The following is a 17,181-nucleotide window of genomic DNA, read 5'->3' as shown; positions in this document are numbered from 1 at the left end:
TTTGCCTACCCGAGGAAAAGTTTTGGATTTCTGTAAATTAAAGATTTCTTTTTTATACCATAACATGATAACATTCACAATATAGTATTGTATTATGTATGACAAAAAATAATATTTTATCGATAGAAGTCCAAAACTTAACTCCAAAAAAATGATCGATATGGTACTTTTTTTTCACAAAAAAAAAAAACATTCTCCACCAAAAGTCATTTTTGATTAAAGTATAATTATGATAGAATTTATCGTAAGAAAAACACATCTCAATTGTATTGACTGAAATAATGTTTGACTTTTTGTTGTCATTCTATTCAAATAGATATTGATTCAATTATGGTAGTCATAGAAGGAGAGAAATGGTCACGGAGCAAATATATGAAATTTTGGATCATATGTATTTTTATAGTACAATTGTAACAAAAGGTAGTTGATACTCTTATCTCAATTAGTAGCTTAAAATGGACAAGATTATGATTTATAAATGTTAATTAGCTCTTTTTTGTACTATTTCTAGGTTGCGTTCTGCATGGACAAGTTAGGAATACCTAGTATTAGAGTAGAATAGGTTTCCTATTAGCAAACTGTATATGTTAATTAAAAGAAATTTTTGGTTTGGTCCCCTCTAGCTTGGATTATAAATATGTGATCATTAATCAACTTCATATCCAATATCCAGGTGGGTTTCGTAAGTTAAAATAACTACTACTAATTAAATATAAAGATCACACAATGAAAATAGGTAAGGCAATCATGATTAGCTACCATGATTTTAAAATATAGAAAATTAAGTAGTCTTGAAGAGTATTATGTATATGCATTTTTTTTCCTGATTTGTACAAATTTTAATTATATATCAACTTTAAGATAATTTAATTTCAATTCATATTCATTGGTATTGCTCAAATTCAAAAATTATACGTTTGTAATGATAAAAAACAAAAAACATGTGACCCCCCCCCCCCCCCCCCCCCCCCCCCCCCCCCCCCCCCCCCCCCCCCCCCCCCCCCCCCCCCCCCCCCCCCCCCCCCCCCCCCCCCCCCCCCCCCCCCCCCCCCCCCCCCCCCCCCCCCCCCCCCCCCCCCCCCCCCCCCCCCCCCCCCCCCCCCCCCCCCCCCCCCCCCCCCCCCCCCCCCCCCCCCCCCCCCCCCCCCCCCCCCCCCCCCCCCCCCCCCCCCCCCCCCCCCCCCCCCCCCCCCCCCCCCCCCCCCCCCCCCCCCCCCCCCCCCCCCCCCCCCCCCCCCCCCCCCCCCCCCCCCCCCCCCCCCCCCCCCCCCCCCCCCCCCCCCCCCCCCCCCCCCCCCCCCCCCCCCCCCCCCCCCCCCCCCCCCCCCCCCCCCCCCCCCCCCGTCCCCCCCCCCCCCTCCCCGCCCACAAAAAAAAAATCACATTATGATCTCTGAGGCATATGAAAATCTTTATCGGTTAAAAGTACTAACACGACATGTATACAATTTCTTCACAATATATTGATGATTACAATTAACTTTTATTATAGTTAGTGTCCTTTTTTTGCTTATTGGATGTCTGATATTCACATTAAAGTTCAACTAATACAAATTCACATTAGATATAGGCCTATATAGAGATAACATTCTCTGCCATTTGATTTTTTCATATCCACGTTCAAAACTGAAATCTCTAAAGTAGTGCTACATATAGTTAGTGCCTTAGTGGTGTCTGTGAAATTCCATCTTCTTACGAAACGAGATGGAACATTTTTCGGTCCTTCATAGCTTCTAATTTTTTAATTACTTTACTAAAATAGAATGTACACTTGGTTTGGCCAAAAAGGAATTATTAAGGCTTAATCAATTAATGATTGTTATGAAATACTTCCTCCGCTTCTTCTTAGTTATATAATTACTTGTATATTGCTTGATCCAACAAAGTTCAGTTTAAAATATTCGCCATTTCAGGAAATTAAAATTTAAATATTTAAAATTGTATTAAAAAAATATAAATTATGTTTTTTCTTCTATCAATATAATAAAAAAATACACCTTAAATATTAATTAAAATTCATATTATTTAACTTTCAAAATGAAAATAGTATTTAAACACTCATATAGAATACATATAAGGCGAAATGAAATGCAATGCATGCAAAACTAATAAATTCGTCATTTTCCGTATATATGATAAAATAAAAAAAACACTCAACAAACAAAAACAAAAAGAAACACAACGTAAGGACAAAAAACAGACACAAATCTGTTTATTTTCCCCCCCTTTTCTTTTGGCAAATGAAAATGAAATATTTCCAAGATTAGGCAAAAAGAGTAAAAAAAGGAAAAAAATATTACAAACAATTCTTCACCGCCACGTGTAATGCTAACTTAGACGTTTCTTAAATCCGGAGCAAAAATGTTTACTTGACGTCTTGGATTGGTCTGCAATTAATTTGGAAAATTAGTTAATTAATGGTGGCCAAACACAGCAACTGTCCTAAGTGGACACATCATCATTAATTAATGCACTACTTGTTCGATTTTATTTTTTTTACAAAATTAATCAACTAACTGTTCGCCATAATAAAGCTCTAATACATTTTTCCCACCAAAATCTCATTTAGTTCACACCTTTATTCTTCTGTAACAATTAATATAATCACACTCATCCACATTAATTTTTTTTCCGTGAGTTCGTCCATCTTTACTTGTTCACTATATTAAAATTGATATCCAACAATATTTGTTTAGTTTAGATGTTCACTATACTAAAATAGATGTCTAACAATATTTGTCTAGTTCAGAAAATCAAAAGATAATTTACTTTTTTGTGTTTATTTTACCTTGCTATTAATTAAACACTATTAAATTTCTAATACATTTTTTCAAATTATTAAAGTTAATATATTTAAATGGTAATATAATAATGTAACCTCTATTGTTTATTGTTTCTTAAATTAAAGTATATGGCAAATCAATAGTGGATAACTATTGTTGGACGGAGAGACTAAGAATTTTTTTTAAAGAAGAGGAAAACCCATATCCTTGTTTCCATAGCAATGGTCCAAAAATCACAATTTGAGTTACATTAACAACATATAAGATCAATTATCATTAAAAAAAAATCAACAACAAAATTGCTTTAAGGAAAATATTCTATATGTAGCATAGACTTGAATTGTGGAATATGAAAGTGTCATTTAATTTAATTTAAACTCAAAATATGGCTATTCCACTAGTTTAAATTAATAAATAACTCCTTAAATTATAATACTTTCACATGAAATAAAACAAACATAATATTTTAATTATTTCTACATTCCCCTCTTCATCATTTATTAAATTACCACTTTGCAAGTAGCTTTAGTAAATGCTTTCCCATGCGAGGCCATCTTCACTTAATTTTTATCCAACTTTGCAACTACGTAATTTATGATATGCCATTATATCTGATTGTGACTGCTCAAATTACAAACATAACGAGGGGTCCCATGTAACAAATACAATTACAAAAACTTACAATTTAACGTAGTAGTGGTGCATTAGCAAACTATTAATTCACAATAAATGTTATAGCTGCAGTTTAATTTAAATGCAATTCGCGACAAACATTTTGTCATTCGCCTTTCTCCCTTCTCTCTGGAATCTCGCTCGTCACTCTCCTCTTTTTCAACTCTCTCTCGCTCGCCTCTTTCACTTTATACAAACACAACTGTATAATTTGTGTTTGTGTTTGTATAAAGCGAGAGAGACTGTATGTACAAATATAAATATGTATCTCTCTGTCTATACACTTATAATTATGCAAATACAAATCTTCTCATGCCAGTTCTCTTTTGTATTTGTCTCTCCCTCGCTTTATACAAACACCAATTATACAAAATACAATGTATATTTGTATTTGTAGAAAGCGAGAGGGAGATTTGATATACAAATACAAATGTTTTAACTCGATTCAATTGTATACGAATTCAAATTTTATGCAGATATACAAACACAATCATTGATACATAACATAGTAGTTACATATGTACAATTATATAACCAATATACCTATACAAATCATCTCTCTGCCATCTCTCACTCGCCTCTCTCCCAATCTCGCTCGCCACTCTAGCCTAACACAAAAAAACATATACATATACATATATAAACGCATTTTTCATACAAATTGCCACAATTTATACAAATCGCCGCGATTTATACAAATTAAATGCTCCATAACAAACATAATTTGGCTATGAAGCGCAAATCACAAAACTATAAATATAAAGCGTTAATATATTTTTTACCTTTGTTATTCCTAAATTTTATCCTCTCTCTAATTGCTTATATCGTAAAAAGAATAAAAAAGAAAAATATACAACAAGTGCATGTTGTTAGATACCAGAAATCAAAGGTAAAATAGATGCGTGCAGCTGTCTTGTGTAAAAGTTAAATCTTTTTTCACAATAAAATTATGTTGTCATTGTACAAACACAAGGAATATAAAAAGTGATGAAAAATGTTGTTAGTGAAAAGGCCTTTTAAGATGATGGGGTATAGTATACTATAGGCATTAAACAGTCCTTGTGCCAGCTAAGCCAACCCAAATCAACATATATTATAATTGATGAGTTAATTTTTAATTTGGTCATTCAAATATTAAAATAAATTTTATTTTTTTAATTATATAGAAAATTATTGAGAAAATGTCACTAAAATTATTTTTGATTTTTTCTTTCCGTAAAATCATTCATGTCATGCAAAAATCTCTCCCCTCACTAGATTCATGCCATGTAATGTTTTTTTTCTCTTTCTGTAGGACAAGACCTAGTCTAAATTTAAGATAAACAAAATAAAATAAAATGTAGCCATCTAATTTTGTTTTTAGTATATCAACGAAAAATGCTAATGAAAAAATAAATACTAATGATCCGCTAGTAACTTTAACCTGATATGAAATATAACCACATTTTGAAGTACTATAAAAACCAAAAGGCAACTTGCATTTATATATATCATACATATATCATGATGAGGTTTTAAGACTCATGTCAACTAATTATTTATTTTAAAAAACATAACTTTATTAGTAATTCATTTTTATAAGAGCATTTAATAGATGAATTACTTAATTTGTAGGGATATAAGAGTCTTCTGCACATAAAATTAACAAGAATCATTACTTTCTATAGTTAGTTTTATTAGTAACCATACTGAAAGCCATTGTCGTTAGAACAACAAGACTTTATTTCAAAACACTTTAGGACTTGAATTGACAAATATTTAAATCCAAACGGCTAAATTCAATATTTTTTTATCCAAAATTAATTTAAATTTTATCTTACATGACATGAAAAGTAAGAAATTAATCTGAGACGATATGCCAACTAAGAAAATATTGAGAAAAAAAAATGACTTTTTTCTTTTTAGGATATAAAGTTATAGTTGAATAACATTACAGGAAAAATTTAATATTGACTTTAGTAAAATCTTCACGATATTTAAATAACTATTTAAGGAAGATTGAAGAAACATTCAAAAGTAACTCTAATGAAATCCTTTTAATCTAGATGGCTTTGTAGGATTTTTTTCCTTCAAATTTAATACTTAAATAATCATTTAGGAAAGAAGAATTCAAAAGTGCTTTTAATGAATTTATTTAGAATATTTGAATGACATTATAGGAAAAGAATTTAAGAATGACTTCAATGAAATCTTCACAATATTTAATAAAATCTTTTTATTAATTAATTGACCATAACTCTAATATGACTTGTTAGTTGTTACTCCCATTGGCCATTAGTATATAAAAGAAGGCAAATGTTTAAAAGATCAACCAAAAAAGAAAGTTGGAAAGCAAGTCACGTGTTATTTAGAGAGTGGAGAAAAACTGTGAATCCAGTCATTTAAAAAGACTCCAAACAAGTTTAGTAGTAGCAGTATAAAAACAATCCCACATGAGCCGCGTTTGACGCTTTACCATGTGTGTTAATTGACAAGTCCATTTTTGTTTCGCCGAAAGGTTAATACTACACAACATTTTTTCAATTTTACAGGCACACTTGGCTTTCTAACCAAACGTGCCCTCTTTCTCTCTTCCTAATCTTTCTCATTTTCGTCTCAGATTTTCCTTGTTTCTTCAAACGACGTCGTTTAAGTCCATGATCAACCCGATTCAGTAGTCTAGGGTTTTGATACGAGCTCAAATTCTCTATGGATGGTGGTGTGAATTCTAGCTCAGGGATGTACGCACCATGTGTACAGCAAGCACATAGTCAAAGGCTAGATGAAGGTACAGCAACATCTATGGAGTTACAGAGGTCGGAACAGTGTAGTTCCGTACATTATATGGATGGTTCTCAGTTGGTCGGAGTTTCGTCTTCGGTCGCCGGAGATGGAGGTGCTCCGGCTACGGTAGCTGTAGATGTTAGGTATTCAGCTGCAAACGTGATCGATAACCGGAAGCGAGGGAGGCCACCTCGTAACCTGATGGTGAAACCTCCGGTGCCAAAGAAACCACGAGTAGAGGATGAAGATGTTTGCTTCATATGTTTTGATGGTGGTTCTCTCGTGCTTTGCGATCGCAAGTGAGTGAGGCTCGTTTTTATCAGTTTTCATACTCTATTTTCCGTTTTTAAGTGTTCTAATGATTTTCCCCATTTGACATTTACTTCACTTTGAGCTAAAAATGTTGGAAAAAAAAGTACTATTGCTTCAGAAATAATCGTACTCTTTGTTTGATAAGGGTAATTGTGTTACAAGCTGTTTCTTTAATGGACAGGGGGTGTCCAAAGGCATATCATCCAGCTTGTATTAAGCGGGATGAGGCATTTTTTCGCTCCAAGGCTAAATGGAACTGTGGTATGTTTTCTCTTACGTCGTTATGCACACGAAGAATCTGTTCAGTTCGTGTAGTTCTTTACTGCTAGAGTTTTTATTTTATTTTTTATTATTAGTTTATTCTCATAATGGGATAATTTAAGTGCCGAAATTATTTTGGCGAGAGCTAAGAGAGAACTAAATGACATTCTATTTAAGTAGAGAGAAATAAGGATAGTAGTTTTCGCATAGGTTCTCTATTTGTAAATTTACTTTAATTTTATCTATAAAAAAAGAGTAGTAGATTATTGAGCATGACACATTAAGGCTGAAAGTCTTGCATGGCATAATTCATGTTGTTACATTGTAGAAGCATCTTCTATAAATGCAATGACAGCCTTAACTGATACTTCTAGTATACGTCTTGAATGTAGAAGAGGTTTCAACTGTAAATTGAAACATAGTATTGTGCCTGCATGATCAGAATTTGGATGGTCATGTATATTACTTTACAAAATGCTTTGCATTATCATTTCAATTACCAAGATAAAAGGAATGAGGGGAAGAATCAGTGAGGTGAGTGTTCCATGTGAGTCATTGTTATGTTGCTTTTTCTCTTGTTCATTAATATCTTGCCTGAATAACAAGTCTAGGTATTGGCTTGAAGAACAGAAACATCTCTGGATGCTTTTCTTTTTCACAATCCTTTCTCGAGATAATATGAAGTCCTAGACATGGATTCTTACTAGTCGTTATTAAACCTTTTAAAATTCAAAGTGTGGTCTCATAATATAGTGGCTTTGAAAATTTGGAAAATGAAAATCCCAGCACAGGCTGCCAATACTTCGTGGATCATTTGTCTTTTATTGTGTTGTCGCATGTATCTTTTTGTTGTTTTCATAGTCTATTTCTTAACTTTAATGGAGTACCCTGTTGTATCTTTTGCCTTCTGTTGTCTTGACTTGTGCATCTTTGTCATTTTCAGTCTTTCCCAATTTTGTATGGACTCTAGTTTTTTTACAAGTTTGTATATCATATATAATGTATTTATTGCCTTTTATCGTCTTGACTCGTGTATCTCTTTGTCGTATTCATTAGTCTTTCTCTGAGTTTGTATAGAGTACATATTTGTATCTTTTTCATTTTTTGTCATCACTTATGTATGCTATTGTCTTCTTCAAAGTCTTTTTTCCAAGTTTGAATGGGTTGCATATTTCTAACATGTCTGAAATGATTGCTACTTCCACAAACTTTCTAGGGTATCTGCAGACAATCTTTCACACCATGTATGGGAATTCCCTTATATATCTAGTAAACAAGTTCATATGATTGTTAATAACATCTCTCTCTCCCTCTCTCTATTTTTCCCTTTTCCCTACATTGCACATATTTCATCAAGAGCATCCAAAAAATCTGTTTCCTTTGGGGTAGTCCTTGTCCTATAGAGAAGAAAGGTCGTGATTGTTCTAATTAACAGGAGGCTTAAGCAATTGGAATAGAATACAACATCACAAAAGATGGTATGGTAATGTGGCTAAGCTGGGAGCTTCTTGAAAGACTTATTTATGTTGCTTAGAAAACCTTGTTGCTAAAACCAACTTTTGGTATTGATTTATGTATTGCTTGAATGATGCTTCAGGGAATGTAAGTATTATCTTAAAAATGTATCTAGTATATCATAGTTGATATATTCAAGGACATTTGAGGAGCCTTGTGATATCCAGGGAATCTATATCTACAGAAGGTTGGAACAACAAAAAGAACTGAAAAATCAACTAGAACTTATCGAAGTAATCATCAATGTTAAAGTAGAATCCCCTTCCAGAAGATTGGGTGGAGTTTGTGGAGAATCTTTTCTTGGTGTAGATTCTTTACCTTTTGTTGTATTACTTGTATTTGGTCAGGCCTTTGGCCATGTTTATGAATGATGCTATGTACATTTACTTATTTTAAAAAAGAGTAGAATCCACTTCCATGATTGGTACCGGAGACTGTTAATGCGTAATAGGTTTGCTTTTGTTTTGCACTTAGTACTTTTCTCTTGAACTACAGAAGATCTGGTTCTATTTTCTATATGAAGCATGTCATCTACGTCATTGGCCCCAGAATTATACAGCACACTGATATTACTTTTTTTTTTTCCCTTTTTAGGTTGGCATATTTGTAGTGTGTGTCAAAAAGCTTCCCACTACCTGTGCTATACTTGTACCTATTCATTGTGCAAGGCATGCACAAAAAATGCTGATTACTTGTGTGTTAGAGGAAACAAAGGCTTTTGCTCGACGTGCATGAAAACTATCATGCTGATTGAGAACAAAGACCAAGCAGATAAGGAAATGGTATGTGTAATACTGTAATGTAATGTAAGATCTCACAAAATATGTTTCCTTATCAGTCTAATTGCGAATGAAACAATTTGTTTTTCAAGCAGTGATATTATCATGGCTTTCCAGATAAAAGACTGCCATGTTTAATTTTATCATTTTGTACTTCTCTTTTCTTTCATCTCCATAAAGTAATCTTGGGTTAAGTTTTGATTTACCTAAAACCTAACAGGTTCAGGTAGATTTTGATGACAAAACTAGCTGGGAGTATCTCTTCAAGGTGTATTGGGTAATCCTAAAGGAAAATCTATCATTAACACTTGATGAACTTGTTCAAGCCAAAAATCCATGGAAAGAATCAAATGCAGTACATGGTAAGCGGCCGCTACTGCCTTATGGTCATTATGCTGCAAATAATGGCAAAAGTATTGCGGTTAAGTCATTTGACCATTTAGAGCTGAAGAAACCCTTAAAGCTGTTAGAGCTATCTAATAAGGATCCTCCAACCACTGAAAGCCGAACAACTGCAGAGTTTAATAGCCCGAGCATTTTCAGTTCTTCTCCTCAGTCAGAACTAACAATGCCTGCTGTTGAGCTAGAGCTCCAGAATGAACATTGTTTGAGGACAAAACAGGGAAGCACTGCTATGCAGACATCAGTGAATGGATGCATGGAGTGGGCGTCAAAGGAGCTTTTGGATTTTGTTGCACATATGAAGGATGGTGAAACTTCTGCTATATCTCAGTTTGATGTCCAGACACTTTTGCTCGACTATATTAAGAAAAATAATCTTCGAGATCCTCGGCGGAAGAGTCAAATAATTTGCGATTCAAGGCTCAAAAGCCTTTTTGGTAAGCCATGTGTTGGCCACATAGAAATGCTGAAGCTTCTCGAGTTTCACTTTCTGATAAAGGAGGACTCAGATAAGAGTGCTTTTATACCAGCCGGAATTGTTGGAATAGTGTCTAGCCATGTAGAACCTGATGATAGCAATGACATCTCTTCATCGAAAAAACGTAAAAGTCGTAAAAATGGTGAAGTCAAAATGACCCAGATTAATCTTGATGAATTTGCTGCAATTGATGCTCACAATATAAATTTCTTATATTTGCGGCGTGATTTGATGGAAAATCTCACTGAAGATGTGGAGAAGTTTCATGACAGAGTTACTGGCTCAGTTGTCCGCATAAGAATACCTGGTAATGATCAGAAACAGGAAATTTACAGGCTTGTCCATGTTGTAGGTAAAAATTGATCATAAAGCTTTTGTCGACACAGTGATGCAATATAATGTCGTTCTTGTTTGTGGAGCTTATAGTACTTTTTAATGCAGGTACATGCAAGACATCTGAGCCATATAAGATCAGAGATAAGGCGGTTGATGTACAACTTGAAGTATTGAACTTAGACAAGAAAGAAACCATATCTATTGATACTATTTCAAATCAAGATTTCTGTGAGGTAATTAAGACAAAACACGTTTTACTTCTCCATCCATTTTGAAAATTGCTTCCTCTTACTCACACTTGTTAAAGAAATCTTGCTCACCAGTCGATATTGCGGCAGATAAGGTGATATTCATCTTTATTATTCTGTGTTGTATCTCAGTCTTTTCTGACTCTTTTCTTAGGCTGTTCATTTTCACATTTGCCATATTGTTACTTTTAAGTAATGCAGCACAAACAGCTGCTGTATTGGAATTATATAGAGGAAATATATACCACCTAAGCTGAGGCTGAAGAATCATTTAGTTCACAGAGACACGAGAAAACTTTACATGTCACTGTAATTTTAGTCCATTTAGCATGAATATGATACACGATTCTAGATGAGCTCGTAATACTGGGGAAGTTAGGGATATCATTTTTTGGAAATCGTGAGTAGGGTTGAGCAATTTTTATCTGACTTCTGGTTCTACGTATTAGGGGTATGATTATAAATATGGAAAAAGGTTTTTCAAGTGTATCTTGCATTAATAAAGTAGTTAAAAGTGATCCAAAAAGTAGTAAACTTGCATTGTAAAAATTAAGTGGGTTTATTAGTTGCATCGAGGGGATGAGGGCTGGGTTCGTGGTGGTTGTATTGGTGGTTTGGTACGAAGATGAATCAGCCTGTTGTTATCACTTACTTTCTTACCCATTGCAAGCTGTCTGTCTGGTACTGACATACGTATTGTGTGCAAAGAAAAAATATAGTTGCATTGAGGGGGTGATGGCTAGGTTCGAGATGGTTGTATTGATGGAGTATCAAAATCAGCTACTTGTTATCTCTTCTTCCCATTGGAAGCAGTCTGTCTAGCACTGGCAGAGGCCATAGTATGGTACCATTTTGGTGGTTTTTGGTATCACATGCACCATTTTATGCTGTCTTCTCCTATCTTGTCGCTGTTCTACAACCTGGGAAAGGTCTTTCACTTTCTTGCTCTATATTGAATCTAGTCAGTTAGTATGAGGTCATGAGAATCTTTTGATATGTAATAAATTATTGCACGCATCTATGAGGAGAGTGGCATGGCCAAGCATTGCCCATGAGCGAATTAGCACCTTGTTTATTTTGGCTCTGGAAGGTGTAGATATTGCTCATTTAACCTTGAACTTTTTGCTGAAGTGGCCTATATGAAGGAAATCTGTTTGTATTTGTTTTGTTTTATCTTGTCTCGTTTCTTTTTGTCATCTGTAACTTCGCGGTGAGTGGCAAGCTAAATGTACTTGTTAGCTGCTGACTATGAAATTCAGGTGCATTATTGGAAGCTTATTTCACATTATTGCATGTATGTTTACAATTATATGTGTTAAAATTTTTACCAACTTGCTCTTCTACCATTACAAAGTTCCCACTTCTAGTTTCCACAGCTCTTCTACATCGAAGATGTTCTTTTCAAGGGTTTTGGTTTCTAGCCTTTTCAGCATGATTTTGTGGGCTTTAAGTGATTGCTTAAATTTGTCTTTCCAGGATGAATGCAGAAGATTACGTCAGAGTATAAAATGCGGGCTTGTGAAAAGGCTTACTGTAGTAAGTGTTAAAACCTGAGTATTGTAAATTTTGCTATAGTAAATTAAAATTTCTAACTTAATGAGATTTAATTGCAGGGTGAGATACAAAAGAAAGCTATGGAACTCCGGGCAGTAAAACTCAATGATGTATGTCAATTGCTTAGTGTTCAGTTCTTCTAATTGTAACCTTGCATGTATATCATTCGAAGCAATTTACTGTTGGTTCCTTAAAACTTGCATCACCTAACTCTATCTTTCAAACGTTATTCTGTATTTGTGTGTCCTGTCCTATTTTCTTCCAGTTCATTAATATCACATAATGGACATTTTTACAAATTCATAGGAGGTTCCTGTGGGGCTTCTTCTGCAGGAATAAATGAAAAAATGGAGAACTAACTCAATATTTTTGATAATCTCTTTCTTGGAACTGGTGAGCACATTATCTGCTGGTATACATAAAGTGGTACCACCCCTTCTGCAAAAGACCACAACGCGCTACTCCTTGTGGAATGGGTAGCTCATTATTTCTTCATAAAGTGGACATGGTAGTCCAAAGTTGAGGGTACCAGTTGCTATATTTGTTATTTTCGCCTCATGAAAATAAGAAAGCTTGCCGAAAGGCATGTTACTCGTGACTTGGTATACTCTTAACTTGGGGGGGTTGGAAAAGCAGAAGACGATTCTCTAACTTAGTTGGAAGAGTAACTTTTCATTAAGTACACTCTTACCCCTCCCCCCCAACCCAAAAGAAAAAAAAGGAAAAAGGAGAGATTAATTGCGGTGAGATGGTAACTGAGTATGGTGTGCTCTCCATAAGTAATACTGTTCTTTCTCAGAACATCACAAAATGTTATAGCTACTTTCATGGAACTGTTACATTTTGCATTAGAGATTTTTTGTGTGGTGTTTTGATGTGTTTATTTATTTTAAAATACAGTCCCTGGAAGCGGAGATATTGCGCCTCAATAATCTTCGTGATAGAGCAAGTGAGAAAGGGCACAAGAAAGAATATCCTTTGTTGAGGCAATATACGTTAATAGTTCTTTACATGCCAAATTCAGATTTCATGTCTCAATTGAAAAAGCTGAGGCACCATTTGATATTTATGAATTGTGTCGTTTTCTGTATTCATTAATTGAAGAACATTGACCTTGAGCATGAGGGCTTCCTTGACACTTCCACGCTCAGAGAATGTGTAGAGAAGTTAGAGCTTCTCAAGACACCCGAGGAGCGCCATCGGAGGCAACTGGAGATTCCAGAAGTGCATGCTGATCCAAAGATGAACCCAGATTATGAATCTGAAGGAGATGATGGAGAACACAATGACAAGAGAAAAGGTTTATATCATTTTGTTTCTAGTAACTCTACGGGTGTTGCTAAATCTTTTTTCATTTTTTTGAGGGTGGGGGGTGAGGAAGAAATAAAATGATTGCTTATTGCTGATGGAACATAATGCAGTTGAACATCCGGCACCAAGATGCACTAGATTTAGTAGAAGGAAACTTATATCTTCAGGGAGTCGAGGTAAGATGAAGACTGTACTATGATGTCCTTCAAAAGGTTGTTTAACGTCAGCTAACTAAAGATTTTCTTGTGTTTATCCAGTTAAAGAAGAGGGCTCTATCATGGCTCAATGTAGGATGAGTGGGAAAAGAGATGCTTGTGGAACTAATATCTTGGACAAGCAAGGAAATCAACTTACTGTTGAACAGGCTGTGGATAGGTCTGGATCTGAAACTTCAATTGCTAGTCTCTCTACGGTGAACGCATCATCCATTATAAGTAGTGAAACTGACAAATTGTGGCATTACCGAGACCCTACTAAACGAATACAAGGACCATTTTCCGTGATGCAGTTGAGGAAATGGAATACATCAGGGCTTTTTCCTCCTGATATGAGGATATGGACAAATCATGAGCATGAAGACTCGGTACTTTTAACTAATGCACTAAAGGGGCTTTTCCATAAAGAATCTCAAATGCATGATAAGACATCAAGCCAGTCACGGGAACCAACTAGCTTGGATAGTAGAACTAATGTTAGGTGGTCTGAGAGTGCTACTGGCTCAGGGGGGGAATGTGAAAAGAGAGAGGCACCTGGGCACCTCCACAATGCAAATTACTGTTCAAACGGTAACACAGAGTTTACGAGGATGAATGGATTGTCCCCTTCTTTTCCACGATGTGTGGAGTCGTTGAAGGGAAATAATTCTTGTTCTGACAAACCCCAACTGTTGAGCTCTCCTTCATCTAGTCAGCGGGAGGTGATTTTAGCTCTTCCACGTCAGGGAAAAGGACATGGAACTGATAAGTCTCGTTCTGTTGCAGATTATGGAACTCAGAATTCTCGTAAAAGCACATTGTGCCATGCACAATCTAACAGTCGGAATTTAGATCCATCTTCTGGTCAGAACCAGAAATCTTTTACAAGCAATAAATGTTCAATTAACCTGGATTCTGGATCTAGTTTTGCTTCTGCTACCAAATCAAGTGATTTATTTGAACAGAAAGGAGAAATGAATCTCCCAGACCTACCTAGTCCTACTCCAGAGACGAGCTATGGTGACCTTGAAGCTCAGGCTGCTGAGAAGCTGCTTTTGTTGAGTTCAGTTATTCCTGTTTGTGGTTCAGATATTCATGATTTGCCTAGTCCTACCCCTATTTCAAACAGTGAAGCTCAAGGTGCGCATGCAGCTGAAAATAAAGAATCTGGTCCATCAAATCTTCCTGACAGTGAAGCTCGAGCTGGGCATGTAGGTGAAAATAAAGAATCTGGTCCGTCAAGTCTTCCTATTCAGGAATCAGGCCAAAGGTGGAGTAGTGCTTCTAGTCCAGTGGTTGGTGGGCCCCAACTTCATGAAATAGCTGATGAATGGGGTAGAAGTTCACCAGCTGCAAAACCATCTACTGAAGAATGGGATTCTAGTCTTGTCTCTGTTTCCTCACTGAAACCGGTTGAGACTGTGGGTGATCATGTTGCCACGCCACCTTCAATTGCCGACCTGCTTACTGCAAAACCATCTACTGAAGAATGGGATTCTGGTCTTGTCTCCGTTTCCTCACTGAAACCAGCTGAAGCAGTGGGTGATCATGTTGTGACACCTGCTTCAAATGCCGACCAACTTAATCATACTTCCCCATCTCATCCAATGTCAAACTTCTTTGATGAACCTATAGAGTTCAGCACTTTGGCTGAGGAATCAGTGTCAGACCTTTTGGCTGAAGTTGATGCCATGGAATCTCAAAATCAAAATGGTATGGGTTCTCCTACTTCTGCTATGAGGTGCGGTGAGGAGATGATACCTGGTTGCAAAACTGATTGCTTTATCCCGATTGAGGAGCTAAGTCATACACATGATCCTGTAAGAAGTGATGACTTGAGCTCCACCGGAGATCTACAACTACCTTGCCTATCTACTGTGACGGATGAAACAGTTGGTGCATCTCGAGCTGATGCTTTTGATCCAATAAGGAGGTCTGGTGGAAATTCATCTACGAGTAGTGAGGGAGAAACCAAGTCAGCTGATGTTTTGTTTTCCCAGGGGGACGTTGGGTCCGGTATCCCTGCACCATGTACCAGTGGTATACCTGCACCCTGTACCACCGGTATACCTGCACCCTGTACCACGAGTCAAACTACTGCATTTTCTGCAATGGGTAGGAGTACAATGTTTGAAGGTGTGACCAATGGGCGTGGAGCAGCACCTGGAAACCTAAGTTGGGGTGGACCAGTTCAGGGATATACAAATGTTGGTTTTGGAAGCAACATGGGAGCTGCATGGGGAAATTCACATATGAATCGAGGGGCGCCTTTCACTGGTAATCCAGTCTGGGATAGCCAGCGTAGGTATGCAGGGGAAAGGTCTGGTGGTCCAAGAGACTGGGCTCTTCAAGGAGGAGAGTCGGGATTTGGTAGGGGTAGGCCATCTTGGAACAGACAGCAGCCATATGGTGGTGGAGGATACTCTAGGCCTCCTCCCAAAGGTCAGCGAATTTGTAAATTTTATGAGAGTGGGCGTTGCAAGAAGGGGGCGGCGTGTGACTATCTACACCCGTAAATTGAAGGCAATTGCTTTCTTTTTGTATAATCAGAAAGTTCTTTTTTGAGTAACAAATTGACATGTAGCTAAAATGTTACCACTATAACTTAACTGAAAATATGGCAGATTGCAATTTTTTCTTCTGGACCAGTGTGTTATGAGGATTTTGCCACATGTATAAGCTGCAGTAGTGAACTTATAGCAATTTTCTGCTTTTTGAATGGTAAGCGTTACGGATTAATTTGACGTTTCAAACTTGAATGAGTAAATTCTCAAATCTTATTTCTTTCTTAGAAAAGGAGCCAGTAAATGCGGTGGATCATCTTCATTTTAGTGCTATAAATTTGTTGTCTTTAACATTTAGCTCCTCTTCCTTGCTACAATAGGTAGCAAATTTAGCCTATGAGAAGCAATTCTCAATAGTATATTTAATTGAAGTACTTAGTTAGGCCATTGAACTGCTTCGGATGGCTTAACACAAGTCAATGGATAACAAGTAGTGATATCAGATGGACAAGTCAACATATATATTAAAATGGGTCAACATGAATAAAATATAATTAGTTGAACACTAGCTTAGGTCTAAATGAGTGGATCGAAATCATAATACAACTCAAATATTTTTTTTTCATGTATTTGTTTGTTTTTATATTTTGTTTAGATACAAAAAAAATTCTTTATATACGATACAAATTGACTTTAACTTTTTTAATAGAGTGACTTAGGTTTCGCCCTAAATAATCCATCAATAAATATACGTCATTATATATGTTTACTTCAAGTCATAGTATTCGCTTTGCACAAAGAGAGTATAGTTTTTCTCAAGTTGTACTTCAAAATAACTATTCAACTCATTTATTTAATAACTTAATATTCAATAATTCGACATGAAAATTATATGAGATCAAAATTCAAATTTAGCAAAGTCAAAAACATAAATGATTTGCTAATCACTAGTCTAGACTCTGGTAGGGGTGTGCACTATTTGGATTAAACCGAAAAATCAAATCAAATCAAACTGAATTCTAATTTGGATTGATTTTTTGGTGTTGGTTTGGTTTTTGATTAATAATTT

General features: G+C 36.0%; 1 protein-coding gene across 1 annotated transcript; it reads left to right on the top strand.

Annotated features, from left to right (window-relative positions):
- The first annotated feature begins 5,893 nt into the window (after positions 1 to 5,893).
- LOC102605346 (zinc finger CCCH domain-containing protein 44-like) lies at positions 5,894 to 16,361 on the top strand. The gene is made up of 11 exons (XM_006340639.2): positions 5,894 to 6,517; positions 6,712 to 6,791; positions 8,901 to 9,088; positions 9,306 to 10,317; positions 10,407 to 10,534; positions 12,026 to 12,085; positions 12,163 to 12,213; positions 13,004 to 13,074; positions 13,249 to 13,403; positions 13,525 to 13,590; positions 13,672 to 16,361. Exons 1-11 carry the CDS (start codon positions 6,144 to 6,146, stop codon positions 16,122 to 16,124), a joined length of 4,638 nt encoding a protein of 1,545 aa, XP_006340701.1. The 5' UTR covers positions 5,894 to 6,143; the 3' UTR covers positions 16,125 to 16,361.
- Positions 16,362 to 17,181: the final 820 nt, after the last annotated feature.

Source organism: Solanum tuberosum, unplaced genomic scaffold (assembly GCF_000226075.1).
Source record: "Solanum tuberosum cultivar DM 1-3 516 R44 unplaced genomic scaffold, SolTub_3.0 scf00020, whole genome shotgun sequence".
NCBI classification, from domain to species: domain Eukaryota; kingdom Viridiplantae; phylum Streptophyta; class Magnoliopsida; order Solanales; family Solanaceae; genus Solanum; species Solanum tuberosum.
Note: the sequence above shows the minus strand (reverse complement) of the source record. Positions and strands in the feature narration are given on the sequence as shown.

Coding starts and splice junctions, on each gene's coding strand:
- LOC102605346 (XM_006340639.2), top strand. CDS start 6,144: ATGGATGGTGGTGTGAATTCTAGCTCAGGGATGTACGCACCATGTGTA. Junction 6,792..8,900: donor CAAGGCTAAATGGAACTGTG/GTATGTTTTCTC, acceptor TTCCCTTTTTAG/GTTGGCATATTTGTAGTGTG. Junction 13,591..13,671: donor TATATCTTCAGGGAGTCGAG/GTAAGATGAAGA, acceptor GTGTTTATCCAG/TTAAAGAAGAGGGCTCTATC.